The 14,411-nt window shown below is 46.9% G+C and overlaps 1 protein-coding gene across 4 annotated transcripts in view; it reads right to left on the bottom strand.

Moving 5' to 3' along the window:
• Positions 1–4,971: 4,971 nt before the first annotated feature.
• Fhad1 (forkhead associated phosphopeptide binding domain 1) overlaps positions 4,972–14,411 on the bottom strand; it is a 124,665-nt gene continuing 115,225 nt past the window's right edge. For 2 of the 4 annotated variants that reach the window (XM_063235553.1, XM_063235552.1), the window contains one exon: positions 4,973–5,868. In XM_063235553.1, coding sequence (XP_063091623.1) covers positions 5,767–5,868 — 102 coding nt within the window. In that variant the 3' untranslated portion in view covers positions 4,973–5,766. Of the gene's footprint in view, positions 5,869–14,411 lie in introns of all 4 variants that reach the window. The other 2 variants (XM_063235551.1, XM_023565746.2) reach the window with 2 other exon arrangements.

Raw genomic sequence — 14,411 nt, 5'->3', positions numbered from 1 at the left:
GGGTACTCTGAGGAAGCGGTATGCAGCTAGATCCATGCAATCAAGGCTCATTTATTAAGCGTGCTGGGGTTTGGGCTCTGGTCCTGGAACACTGCTGGTTGGCAGCCCCTGTGGAAAGGGCCAAAGTAGCCAGGTTGAAGTGTGAGATTTACTGGACCTCACACTGGGAACTAGGAGAGGCTACTAGTTTCCAGCAGTCAGCCCCTCCCCCTTGTGAGGACCCAGCGCTTAGTACTGTGAAGCGGTTCTAAGTTACCTGGGTTCTACCCACATGACTTCTCATCTCAGTATCCAGCGTGGTACCTGGCCCTGGCTGAATGCTGGAATAATATTTGTTGAATGAATATGCAATGGCCTGCTCTGCCAGAAGGCTAGGAAAATACTGGGTGCTTTCTCAGTGTCCCCTCCAGAGCATCTGGTGGCCCATTTGTAGGTCTGAAAGTCATTGCCAAGAAAGAGAAGCTCCTAAAGGGACACTTTTGTGCACCCACATGACTCAACACAAAGGTTACAGGAGCTCTTAGAACACAAGCTTCTCAAGTGTCTCTCCTCAGTCTCCTCCAGGGAGGTGACGGTGGCATCAGATAGGGGTTGGGGCCATGTGACCTGCTGGTCCTTGGGCATCTCGGTGGCACAGAGGTCATTTAAACTGCGCTCTGCTCAGGAGACAGGTCTGAAGGAGTAAATAGAAGGAAGGTTTCTGCACGTGGTCACTGCGGGGCACCGGGAGCTTGGACACTGAAAGGGACACTGTAAATTTAATCCTCAAAGGACTCATGCAGAGAAAGGCAGAGTCAGGTGAAAGGGACAGTATGTCCCTCGAGGGCACCTGAGGTACCAGGTGAGGACAGCAGGTTCTCAGATAGGGGTGTGCTGCTGGTGCCAGGGGGAAGCAGGTGTGTGTCATGAAGGTGCCATCTGGTCAGGCGTGGGCCAGGGGAAGCTGGACTTCAGGCCACCATGCAAAGGTTGCTCGCTGATGGCCACGGCAGTGTGGTGTGATGGGATCAGAGCTGGGGGTGAATGTCCCAGGGGAATGATCTTGGGCAAATTACTGGGCCTTTCTGGCCTCAGTTGCATTGTCTATGAAATGGGATACTGCCGTCTTCTGGCAGGACTTGAGAAGATTAGATGAGAAAACAGTGTAAGATGTTCAGTGTTGCTCTGGGCATACAATAAAACTCAAAATGCTCCCCATGGCGAGCATAGGGATCATCTGGTTTGCTAGTAGTCATGGGAGGGCAATAATCATGCAGACTGTATCACCCTGCCCTGGGGACAGTTTAGGGTTGTCGAATCTGCTCCACTGCCTATGTTTATAACCAGCTGAATTTGCTCACCTGTCACGGGGCAGTGGCAGAATTACGAAGTGACAGTAGATGCATCAGTCAGGTCAACAAAGGGTAACAGGCTTTTGCAGAAAAAGGGCTTTTCTTAGCTGGTTCTTTATTTTGCCAACCCCATCCTCACGGGTTAGCACACGACCAGCAGGCTCCAGGACTGTGCTGAGGACAGGGCATACATTAGAGCCATCAAGGGCATGAAGTTTGAGCTCTGACCCTTGCCCTGTGACTTCAGGCAAGTTACTTTACCTTCTCTGGACTCACTGTCTCCCAGTCAAGAGAAGAACCGTGCATGCCGTGAGGATTCAGTGGGACTATGTCTGGACTGTGCCTCCCACAATGACCACCAGCAAGCACGTTCTAAAAAGTAGTTATCATCATCAGTTGTCAAATGTCCAGCTGCCATATGGCACGGAGAAGCCCCCAACTGGGGGCCACTGCTGCATCCAGCTCTCTTTAAAGAACTCCCAGCAGTATACCTGTTCAAAGCCAAAAAATGTGTGAATGTCAGAGATGGGCTCTCTCATGCAGTGCACCCAGGAAACTGCTTCCCGCTCCCTTTCTGTTAGAGTGGTAGATCAGAATGTGAAGCCAGGGCAAAGGTCAAAGCCGCACAGTACTTAACAGGTCCCCAGTGTCTGCTGCCTGGATGAATGAAGGCTGGTTATTTACCTAGCAAGGTGACTTACCAGGCACAGGGCACCTCTGAGTTCCCTGATGAGAAGACCACAATTAGCTAGAAAATAACATTTCTGCATGAGGGATGTTAGGGTCTTAGCGAAGAAATCTGCACGGTAAAGATGAGAGGAAAACTCAAAACAAGGACCACAGGACAGAGGATTCCTGGGGGAACAGATGGGCGAGGAGAAATGTTTAAAAACAAAATCAGCACAGAAGGTCACGCATTGGTCCAAAATAACTCGGGACATAGAGCAGCCGGATGCAAGTGGCACATCTTGATGGAAACGGGGCCAAACCAATAAACCGAAATAGTGTCCCCTCACTGGGCTCCCTACCTCCTGCTCAGGAGGCCTCTGCATCAAAAGGAGAGACAAGGGACTCGTTAGCAACTACAGGGCTTGGATTTCTGCTGCTCCTTACTGTATTGTGTTCATCCCTGACTCCCTAAAATCTTGGAAACCACTGCACTTCCCAGGAGCATGCTCTGGAATGTGGATCCGGAAGCTATTTTTCCCCTAGACACTTCATGGCTCTGATTTCTGCAACAGCAGGTGCTGGTGTGCTGCCTGGTTGTGAGAGATGGCACCTTATCTGCAAAGTCACGATTCTGGGAATCCTCGTGGCTACCAGCAGCAAGAACAGAAAGAAACTGCTGTAGGTTCTTGGAGGAGCAGGGGTGCGATGGGCAGCTGGAGGGAGGGCAGGTACCTCGTTATAGTTCGGCACAGCCCCCACCACCAGGAGAGGGTGCCTGGATCTTCTCAGATCCACCAGTGGGGACAGCAGGAAAGTGACTCTGTAAAAGGCCGGTTTGGTTGCAAATACTCCAATACCAGCGGAAGCAAAAAGAGAAGACGAATGGGGGGAGAAAAGCCAGTCCCGGCTGTCCAATCCCGACTTCAGCTGTGCGTACGTAGCCTTTGACACTCCAACCTACGTCTTGTCCTTTACTAAGCTAATTCCCCTCAGCCTATCAGATGCGGGAGAGTTCTGTTGTCTGGAACCAAGGAATTTTGAGTGATAGATAAGAGTTAGCAGAACTCAGTGGTGGGCGTTGAAACTGACCTTCACGTGGAAAGGCACTAGGAACCAGGGTGCCACTAGCCGTCAAGGCTACTTTCTCCTTCTGCATCAGCTGAGATTGTACAAAGCTTCAAATAACAGAAAGCCAGCATGGGCAGGTGGTAAGATTCTGGAGCCCTTCCCCTACTGGCTGTGGCTCTGTCAGGTGGGAAATTAGCAAACCCGAGGCAGGTAGAGACTTGAAAAGTACTGGATCACCAGGCCTGGTTTGGCTTGTTGGGTAATAAGAGAGTACAGAGCCGACAAGGTGTCCCAGCCAAGGCCTCGCGAGGCCAGTGTCTCAACCTCAGACCACGGACATTTGAGATGAAATGACCCTTTGTTTTGAGGGGTTGTTCTGTGCTTTGTAGGATGCTTAGTAGGATCCTAGCCTCAACTCATCATAGTAGAATCTTCCTGCCCTCATTGTGGCAACCGAAATGATTTCTAGACACTGCCAAACGTTTCCTAGACTGGCAGGAAGTGAGGCTACCCTAACCACTCAGCCCCAGCCATGCCAGCCTGGACAATACAAGTGCACAGCTGGACCCATGGAATCATGAGAAATAATATTTGTTTTTTCAGTCATAAAGTTTTGGGTAGTTTTCCAGCACAAACATACCTGACAACAGTGGCTTACACAGGCTGGGACTTATTTGTCCTCTACAAGAAATTCAGGGTCCATGGCAGCTGGCACCTAGTGATCCCCCCGGCAGCTGTTCTTGCTCTTAATCTGAGCTCCAGGTGTGTGTGTACGTGTGTGGGGAAAAAGACCAGGCAGAAGGACAAAGTGCGGAATCAGTCTTTCTAGTGAAGTTCACCTCTTAATCCAGAAGGGAGCCCTCCCAGAGGCTTTTACTGCTGTGTCAGTGGTCTGCCCTATACAACACGGCCAGTTCCAGCTGCAAGGGAGGCGGGAAAATTGAGGTGTTCAGCTTTCAGCCTGTATGGTGGAGGAAGGCCGTGCATGGCCATGACTAAGCAGCCTCAGTGTTTACTCTTTAGTGTCTGGTTAGTACCTGTAGCACTCACTGCACAGTGTCTGGGGTTCTGGGGTTCCTGGTCTCTACTCACTGCCTATCCCAGGCTTCTCTTTCTGCAGACTGACTTTGCTTCTCTGAACATAGTGGGAAATGGCCACTCCAGCTGAAAGTGCACCAGAATCTCAGCTTTGGCCCATTAAGGACCTGAATAGCATACTGGTGTTGCATTTTTAAATACCAAAAACAGAGATGCTGATTGGATGAACAGGTATTAGGAGGCAAATCTCATTGGTCTGGTCTGGTTGAGTATCTGCTATCCAGCCAATCAGCTGCAGCCAAGGGGTGTTGTGTGGGTTAGTGTGGTAGCCACTCAGAGAAAAGGAAGGTGTGACTGAGGAGATACAAAGATCTCTGCAGCTCAAGGTGTGAAAAGAATAAATTGCCACCATGAGTTGATGTGCTGAAATGACAAACATTACCTTGTCCTTTGAAAGACATAAAACACAGTGGAGTCATAAGGCATTATATTTACATATGCAAATGCTAATGTTCAGCAAACAAATGATACATTTTCCACACAATCTGATAGCTGCTTGACTTGCTGCTTAACCAAGCAATCTGGTCTGGTGCTGAGGAAGACTTTGCTTTTTTTGACTTCAAGAATAAGGTGCAGCTTAAATTTTGGAGATTTTCAAGAGATTTTTAAAGGTTAAGTAAAGCTCGTTTTTTCCACTGACTTTACATTCCAACGGTTTGTAAGATATGCCTTCCAAGAGGGTCTTCTGTTTCCCCGAGATTAAATCAGTACAAAGCACACATTTGTTTTTAACATATAAAAATACTTTTATTGTACATTTTCAAATTAAAAAAAATCAGCTGGACTCATGACTTTTGGCTGGATCCTGCTGGAGAACCAAGGTGGTGTAAGAACAAGTGTGCGCTTTTTGATGACTGGGGGATTGGCCAGTCCTTATAGCCTAGGACTAGAGAGACTGCGCCACCTTGGTGTAGCAGAATGGACAATAGGACATAGAACTAGAAACTGGCGCTCAACACCCAGCTGCTGAATCTATTAGCTGTGTGATCTCAAGCTCGCCAGTGAGCCTCTCTGGGCATCAGCCTCCCCATCTGTAAAATGGGGACCACGATTCTGTTCAGCTCCCAGGGCTCAGGGAAGGATTAAATGAGAAGGGTTTTGAAATCTGCAGAGTGCTGCAGACATGTCAGTCATTATTACAGAAGCAATGAGATGGATTGGCATTCTAAATTTATTATAATACAGTAAACTCAGATATAAAGTCACTATCCCATGGCCCCAGATCCCTGAGGTTCCTTTCTGCCTTGGGGCTGCAGGACAGGTCTTAGGTTTTCTCCACTGCAGTCTCGTGGGGGTTCCTTGGGGATGTGATGTTTGGGTAGATCTTGATCCAAATGTGAGACTACACAGTGTAGCTTCCAGCCTAGGAGCCTGGGTTATAAACAATCTCTTCACATACTTGAATACATATACATTCATAGGTAGGTACAAAACAAATCCTCTTTCCTGACTCCAAAGTACATACTGTGCAGAATCCAAGTCTATAAAGCCAAAAAGTAGGGTAACAAGCTTTCAGGTCTTACGGAAGCTCTTAGAAGTTTGACGCACGAGAGTCGAGTGGACTCACAGAGGCACTGCTGCGGCCCGGTGGGAAGTCTTCTCAGTTCCTTCCTCCGGGTTTAGTAAATATAAGACTCTGGCTGGATTTGCTGGATGTATCTTTATCTTGGTCGATCTTTAGGGTGGCTTTCTTGACTCCAACCTTCAGTAAGCAAGAACAAACAAAACAAAATGAACCAAACCAAACCAGACCAAATAAAAAAAACTCTATAATTGCAGTGAGATCCCAAAGTGTGCCTAACAAAAAGTCATGATTTTGTATACATAATGTTGTTTAAAATGTCTATATCCATCTATCTAATCTATCTACCTATGTATCTATGTATCCATCATCAATCTCCAAGGACATAAAATGGCTCATCATTTTTATGGTACCTGAAGAGCCTCATTAGCAGTTGGGGAAAGATGCACCTTGCCTTTTTAATACCTTTTTGATTCCTGGTTTTTGAAGCCAGGAGCTTCCTGTGATGGGCACACTTGCTGCAGTGGTTTCTCCTGACACGCTGTCCCTGAATTCAGGGTGTCCTAAATGTCTCTGACGGCTTAAGAGACAATGCAGGTCATCCACAGGGATCTGTGTAGCCCTTTTCTGAGCACTGCCTACCTTCCGGGGTGAGGGGACACTGCTGTGGCCACACACCACAGCCTACTCCCAGGTCAGAGGTGTTTGGCTAGTAGGGCACCCCTGGGCTTTGCAGCTAGTTCCTCCCAGGGCTGGTGGTTATGGGCTCTGAGATGCTGTTTGTGGCCTTCCTGTCACATGGCTGGAGAGAGGGACCAGCAGATGTGTGTGTGTGTGTGTGTGTGTGTGTGTGTGTGTGCGCGTGCACGTGCGTTGATATCTAGGATCCCAGCTCAGCAGTTCCCTGCCCTGGCATGTACAGGGCACTCATTTCTGTGTCTTAAGGATCCCCTTTCTGTTCATCAAAGCCCTAGAATCTCTTCCCCACCCAGTTCTGTGCATACTGCAGATACTACAGTGATTTCTGAGTTTCTGTGCAACTGGCTTTAAATTGCATGTTTTCAACTCCAGCCTCCAGCATCCCACCCACCTACACACCCACCCCTCGGGTGAGAGGGCTGGGAGCCAGGCCGCATTCCAGCTCTGTCACTGGCTACGTAACCCTAGGTTTCCTCACTTGTTGAGTAAGGACCAGGATTGGAAGAGCCACCTCTAAGCTCTTTTCAGTATGAGACAGGTATAAAACCCCTTTCCTGAGGCCCCTTCGAGGCCCAGGGAAGCCGTAAATGTATTTGGAAACCCTGCGTTCAACGTTGGCTCAGGGTGAGAAAGGCTAAGAAATCTACAGTGATCCACCAAGTAAATCCTGCTCCCTAGCCCAAGGTGAAAGAAAATAACAAACATCATAAACTTTCCCTCTCTACACAGTCTGTCCTATTCCTGTTTGAGTTTTGAACACAAAACTGCCTGTGGGTGGCTGCCACATGCCCGGGCTCTGACCTGCTGTGGGGTAGGCTGCTAGAGTCGGAGCCAGAAAGTTGGTTAAAAATAACCAGCAGCCGCCACCCTGGAGCTTGGGGCAGAAAGACCTTTGATTGTTTCTTTGGCAGTGTGACAGGGAAGGGATGAGTGACCCAGGAGGGAGAGGCTGAGGAATGCCACCCTGCACATGTGGGCAGGAAGGGCTGGGGACATGGTGGAGCCCAGCCTGAAAGCCACCAGGACTATGCCAAGTATCCAGGGCTGTAGAACTGCGTGCTCACTGTGAGGGACCCCGCGCAGTCATCTACACTGTCACACCCAGGTGGGAGGTAACTGGACGCACTGAGGGGAGGTGGTCCAGGCCACCAGAAGCCCCAGCCCATTCTTGGGCAGCCTCATGGGAGGTGTAGACGGACTGCCTGTCTGGGACTGGGGAGGACTGAGTGGCTACTCCTGAGCTCCTGCCTCTGGCCTTTGCCCCCAGAACACTTTGTGCAAAGTAATTATTTAATTAGCGCTTGTATTTACTTTCTTTTTCTTAATAGCCAGTAAGTCAGGAAGACAGGGACTTTTATTGTTCACTCTGATCTAGCTTTGCGTTTCTCAACTCCTTTTCCACTATTGTCCTCTTCTGCTGCCTGTAGGCATTTGTTCTAATCCGTCCCAGCTCTATGAGAATTGAGTGTTACAGACAGCGCTGTACGCATAGGGATGATCAAAATACACAGCGAGTGTGTGAATTAAAAATTGTATCACAGTACAAAATTCTTCCCCTCGCCTCACACACATTTACCCCATCATTTTTGCCACTTCCTGAAGCGGTTCTAGATCTTTGTGATCAAAAGGGCAGTGGATGCCGCTGCTGAGTGCCACCCCACAGAAGGACCTGCTTATGAGAGTGTCACGGCCTGTCTGCAGCCACCCCACGCAGCAGAGCTGCACCGTTCAATTCTGGCTCTTCCCCAAAGTCAAAATGACCGTCCAGGCCACTGAGGCAGCCCGTGCAGCTGACCTATGAAGAGGACTACAGAACTTCTTCAGGAAGTGACAAAAAGTGGGAAGAGTGTGCTCCAAGCAAGGTGCAGTTTTGAGGGGGATTTGGCAATGTATCTCTTACGATTGTCATTTTAAAAAAATTATTAATAATTACCATACATTCCCACTGTAAGGGCACAATCATATGGTTAGCCAAACCTAAGGAAGTTTTACAGAAGAAATCAATTTGAGTTGATGCATATAACATATTTCTTACACATTACAAAGTTTTGAATTTACAGGGGTAACTTGTTCTTTATGCTATTGTTTTATAATGAAACAGTGATTCAAGCGACTCGGAGGGCTGTCGGTGATCAAGTCTGCTCTCTGAGGAAGAAAAAGAAACTCTTTAAAATTCAAGCAGCTGCAGTCAAGTTTGTTATAGGAGGCCGTAGTAAGTGGGAAAGAAGAAATATCAAGGAGGCTATAAATGTCAGAGATGTACTTTCCGTATGGCAGGATTCTGTATGATAAACGTCTGGTTCTGCTACGGAGATAAGCAGAGAGATGATTACAAGACCGGAAAGCTTATGTATGTCAAGAAAAGTTTGTGCAAGTAGTTTATTAAAGGAAAAAGCATGTATGATCACTCGTTAATTTGGTGGAGCCCGGGCTGTTCCTTCTGAAAACCCTTAGAGGGAAATGGTGAGGTCAACATGGGATTGCCAGCCAAATAACAGCCTTTTAAAAACTCGTGACTGAATATGCTGTGTGTTGCTCTACTCAGTACTGGGGGGACACTTAAAGGTGTTATGAATGACATCCCGAAGTGCTACGTGTGGCCTCTGGTCTCAGGTTTCCTTTGTTTAAACTACATAACTGCTGTCTGTCGACGACGTTCTGCAGGGATTCAACTATCAGGACAACTGTGGTGGATAAGAAGTAACGGTCCTTTGCTATACTCTATATTTTCAAAGTGCTTGATATGTAGGTAAAATTATAATGAAATCAACTACACTACTAATGATACTGGCCTTCTCTCCTAGGTGTTCCACAACTGAAGTTTAGAGGCCAAAACTAAAAAGATGACTAAGCTAAGAGAAACAAGCTGTCCCCAGTTCCAGATCCTGCTCCTCGTCTCTTTAAAATAGCTGTCACTGTGATCCGCAGGTGCTCACTAGGATGATAGACTGTCAAACTGCTAAAATGTACTCCCCATGCTTGAAAGGTTGGTTCAGGATCTTTGAGCTGTCAGTGCCACTGTGATTGGCCTCACCCTTTTGGACTGTTCTGGCTCCTATATGCCTGCTCAGACTGTCAGCCTCTGGGAGAGGCCAGTTGCCTTCCTGTCTAAAACACTGGATTCAGTGTCCAGAGAATGGCCAAACTGTTTGTGGGCACTGGCTGCAAACACCTCTTAATCAAGGAGGCAAACAAAGTGACTTTGGGACATTGAGATGAATAGTCCCGTAGCAGCTGTGGAACAGCACCCAAAGAACAGAGAAAGCCCTGGGGAAGGACGGGTAAGTGGCCCTGGGCTCATCAAGGCCACCAGCAGCCACCTGCTTGGCAGCTTGGCAGGCCCCAAAGGACTGGAAAACAGTCTGTTTGGAGCCTGAGGATGAGAAGAAGAAGGAGAAGGAGAAGAAAAACTAAAACAAAATTTCAAAGCACATCATTCAGGAGCCAACAATGGTGCGTACATTGCACATTGTCATCCCCAAATGATTCACCAGGAGCACAAGACATCTGCCTTCAATTGTCTGAACAGTACCAGCACAAATCTTTCACTTCAGTGAACTCAGAGAAATCAGTAGTATAATCATCTTAACTATATTTTATATACATGTACGTACACATATACATATATTTTTTCTTTCAGCTTTTCACACTAATGAAACAATACAATGTCTTATTTATTTTACTAATGAATGTTGTCTCACGTTGCATCCATTTCCCTGTAAGTCTCCAGTTTATCCTTCTTTATGCCTGAGTAGTACCCTATTATATAAAAATACCCCATCTTTTTTATCTATTCCTCAGTCGATGGGCATGTAGGTTGTTTCCAAGATCTGGTTATCACAAATTGTGCTGCTGTAAACACGGGTGCACATATATCACTGTGGTATGATGTTTTTAATTCTTCTGGGAAGATATCCAGAAGGGGGACAGCTGGATTAAATGGGACCCTGGTCCTAGTTTTTGAGGACTCTCCACACTATTTCCACAGTGGTTGCCCCAGTATGGCAGGCTTTAAAACCAATTCAGATGAAAAGCAGGTACAGCAGAGCCTGTGTGGCTGCTGTGCCCATGGGATGACATGGCTGATGACACACAGTTAAGCCCACAAGACAGCTCTTGGGTAGTCAGCGTCGCCAGCGCCCTCTCTGCGGGATGAGCTCTGCAGGACGTGGCGAGGGAGCCCCCGAAACAGACACTCCGATGGTGATAAACTGGCTGATGGCAGCGGCTCACTTGGTTTGGGAAGTGCCAGAGCAAGTCACCGTCTAGACCTGATAGCTGTGCTGCTTGAAATGGGCACCGAGGAGGTGATGCTTGCATCATAGTGCCAAAGTCCAGATGAGAATCTGCTGATGGCACGCAGGGAGGACGCGACCCTGGTGAGTGGGCTGCCTGGCACTTTCGGGTCAGTGGCAGTCCTGCTAACTCCCTTTTACAGATCCCTGATCCACGATGCTGTGGATGGTCAGACAGGAGATGAGGAGGTAAAGTGCCAAGGGAACTGTACCAGTCTAGGAGGAAAAGAAGGGAGGGCCCTGGAGCGTGGGGCTATCCCCCCGCCAAGGACAGGCTGTGGGGCCACTGGAGGCTGGTGGATGACAGATCTGCATGGACCTGCTGGCTGCTGGCCCAGGTGTAGATAAGTTAGACGAGACCTTTGGAGGTGTTGCTGGCTCTGTGGAGGAGGTGATGCCCTGAACAACACCACTGGCCAATGGTCAGGGACCCAAAGGCCAAAGCAGCCTTGTGAAGCTCAAAGCAGTGACACTGGCCTCCTTTTACCCTGATTAGGAGGTAGATCATGCTACCCAGATCTTGGGGGTCCCAGGAGGCTGGAGGCCACATGTGGAACTATTTACTGGCCCCTCAAAATTTAATGAACTATTTACTGTGCAGTGGGTACTAATGTTGATGGATACCAGAGCTGAGTCAACAGTAATGTCCGACAACCCAGAGTATTTCACGTTACCCTGACTGGGTTTTGATTCCCCTTTTCCTCAATAATTTTAGCGCTTGCTACAGGATTCTGAGCTGTATCTCCAGAGGACTGGAAGGTTCCCACAAAATCACCTTCACTCTGCTCTACATTGGTGTATCTACTGTACCAGACACCCCCATCTGTTTTGTCAAGTTATGGATCCAATGTATTGCTATTCTGCTTAGTTTCTGATTCCATGTCTCCTGTGAAGCTGGGTTTGTTAGTATTTGCTGGTCTACAGCTCCAGCAGACTGGGAACCTCCATACAAGAGCTGCCTTTGTCCTCTGTTATACAAACATAATTCTTGGGTTACTTACTTTCAGTTGTCTATAACCAAAGTAATGATGCTCCCATGGATTATCTGTTTAAATCTCATGGGGATATAATTCAGGACACTAAAAATTCCAGGTTCAAATTAAAGATGTAAATCTTATCACAATAATCAATAATCAATAATAATCAATAATCAATCAGTCCAGGTAGAAGGACAAGGGCTGGACCCCTGGCTTGTTTTAAGACACATAACCAGACCTCCTGAGTCTGGTTAATGGTACCCATTCCATCCTTCAAGCGGTAAACACAGACTTAGGCAAAGACTGTTGGCTCTGTGTCCCTCTTTCCTATCAATTTCGCTTGCAATAATTCCAAACTTAATGCAACAAATACTCCTGCTCACCTGCTCCAGCCCCATCCAACAGTGGTACTGGGGAATACTTCCTGCTTTTTAGGTTCTAATAAAGGCCAGAATGCTTCTGCTGACTGTATAGATATGTTGACTGTCACCTCAAGTTGTCTGGCAACCTCCCTCCAGAACTTTCTTTGTTTGGGCTGATGGGTTACATCAGTGTTTGACAGCACCAAGGTGAGTCTTTGTGCACTTGCTTTGCTGGTACCTCACCTCTCTATTTAGGACTGCTTGGCTGCAGCCGTCCTCCAGAATCAAAGAGGTTTGGTTGGTTTTTCTGTAACACTATCTCCTGACAGTGCAGTTTGGAGGTACCTGCCGTTTCCTAGAGCAGGAACACTGTTATGATAATAAGTCTGGAATAGTAAGAAAAACTCCCGTCAGCTGTGGGAATGCCTCAAGCATGGGGTCCAAATCTTACAGGATGCTCACCCTGGTGGGGATCTTTCAGCATTTCTCCCTCACAGGCAGGAGCCAGTCTTGGACCCTAGATGGTATTTTGGCAACTCTTATTTTAGGTCCCTGCAGGATCTGTATCTTGACACAATTCCTGTCTGATCCCATGGAAGCTATGCGCCACCAACTCCTTTTGCAAGTTACTTCCTCTCATCAGCTCCTTAGTACTAAAGAGACAGGAGAAACTGAGGAAGAAGATTTCCTCTGTAGTAGGATCAGGGGGAAATGTAAGGGCACAATGCTATGACTAGTAAAGGTAGAGTTACAGAATAACAAACTTACAGACATGCTATAGTAATTTAAAATCAAATAGTAGTCTCCGCCCATGCTCCTGCTGCCTGTCACATAAACACCCTGCTGAATTCAGTCAGCCTTGACTGTCTGGGTCCAGCTGCTTTTGTTCTGATTATACACTGGGCCAGTTTGACAGTTCTCAGCTTATGGTTTCCTTAGTTAAGAAAATGTATTGCTTCTAATCAGCTTCAAGGACTTTGACTGGGGCAAAGTAACCCAGTCAAAGTTACATTTTAACTCTGCTCATTCTGTTGAAAACCCTTCCTCTCATCCCCAGGATGTTCCTATGTTATGATAAACACTTCCTTTTCAGCAAATATATTTACAGTTAGTTTTTGTGACAATATATGACTTAATTCAGCCTATGCAACCAATCATGTAATTCCCTGTACTTCCTGCTTGTACACTATATTTAAATTGAACCCAAAGCTGGCTCTTTGCTAGTAATTTGGACTTGGTCCCACTAGCATGCTAGCATAATAAACAGTTATCTTCTAGATTCCTCGGTGCAGAGTCTGCCATTTGGTTTGATATTGGTTTTTCTGTAACACTATCACATCTCAGATATATGTATGTACACACACACACATACACACACACACACACACACACACACACACACACACAGAGTATCCCTTACCCAAAATTCTTGGGACCGGAAGTGTTTGTTTCAGACTTTGGATTTTTTTCCTAATTTTGGAATATCTGCATATACACAATGAGATATTTTGGGATTGGCCCAAGTCTAAATATGAAATTCATTTATGCTTCATATATGTCTTACACATACAGCCTGAACATAATTTAATATAGTATTTTAAATAATTTTATGCATGGAACAAAGTCTGGCATATTCCACTTGTGGCATCATGCTGATATTCAAGAAGTTTCCAATGATAGAGCATGTTGGGTTTTGGATTTTAGGTAGGGGTGCCCATCCTGCATATTTGTGCTTTATGTATATAAAGAAGTTACACGTGCTCCTGCGGAGAATGTGAGGCTGGCTTTCAAACCAGACCTGCACGGGTCATGTCACAAGCTCTAGAAATGTCTGTTGAATGGCCAAGAGCCAGGACAACACCGTCTTATTTACTCTCCTCTCTCCAGCGCCCAGTACCCTAGTAACCTAGGCTAGGTACTTAATATATTCCTAAGAGATTTTGTAGAAGACCGGACACTAGAAGATTTTCTGCTTTAGCATACAATGCACAACAGTAAGTGTTACTCTTTGCTACCTCTTTCTGAAGATAGCTAGAAAAAAATAAGCCTTGAAAACTAGAGATCAAAAGTGTCAGCCCGAGCCAGCCTGTCTTTGCCTCACCTGCCAGCACTGATCTCTTGCTCAGTGGCTCCTCTGTAAGGCGGGTCAGGCCCCGTCCTAGACCCCAAACCTGGAAGCCCTTGATGGATGGCTGGAGGAAGGGGACAGTCACATTGCTCACAGTAGAAACAGTCACTTTCCCTTCTCTTCAGGCTAGTAGAGGCCCAAAATTCCAGGGGGCCTCATATCTTAGAGAAGTGCAATACTACATCTGGGGCCATCCCGGTATCTTCTCCGTGATTTTATATTTACAGATACTCCTTGGCCAAAACCCGGTGCAGGATGGCTT

This window comes from Cavia porcellus, unplaced genomic scaffold (assembly GCF_034190915.1).
Source record: "Cavia porcellus strain 051 isolate PalLab524CR breed Dunkin Hartley unplaced genomic scaffold, mCavPor4.1 scaffold_25, whole genome shotgun sequence".
Classification (NCBI taxonomy): domain Eukaryota; kingdom Metazoa; phylum Chordata; class Mammalia; order Rodentia; family Caviidae; genus Cavia; species Cavia porcellus.
The sequence above is the reverse complement of the archived record's forward strand: the minus strand, read 5'-3'. Positions and strand labels throughout refer to the sequence as shown.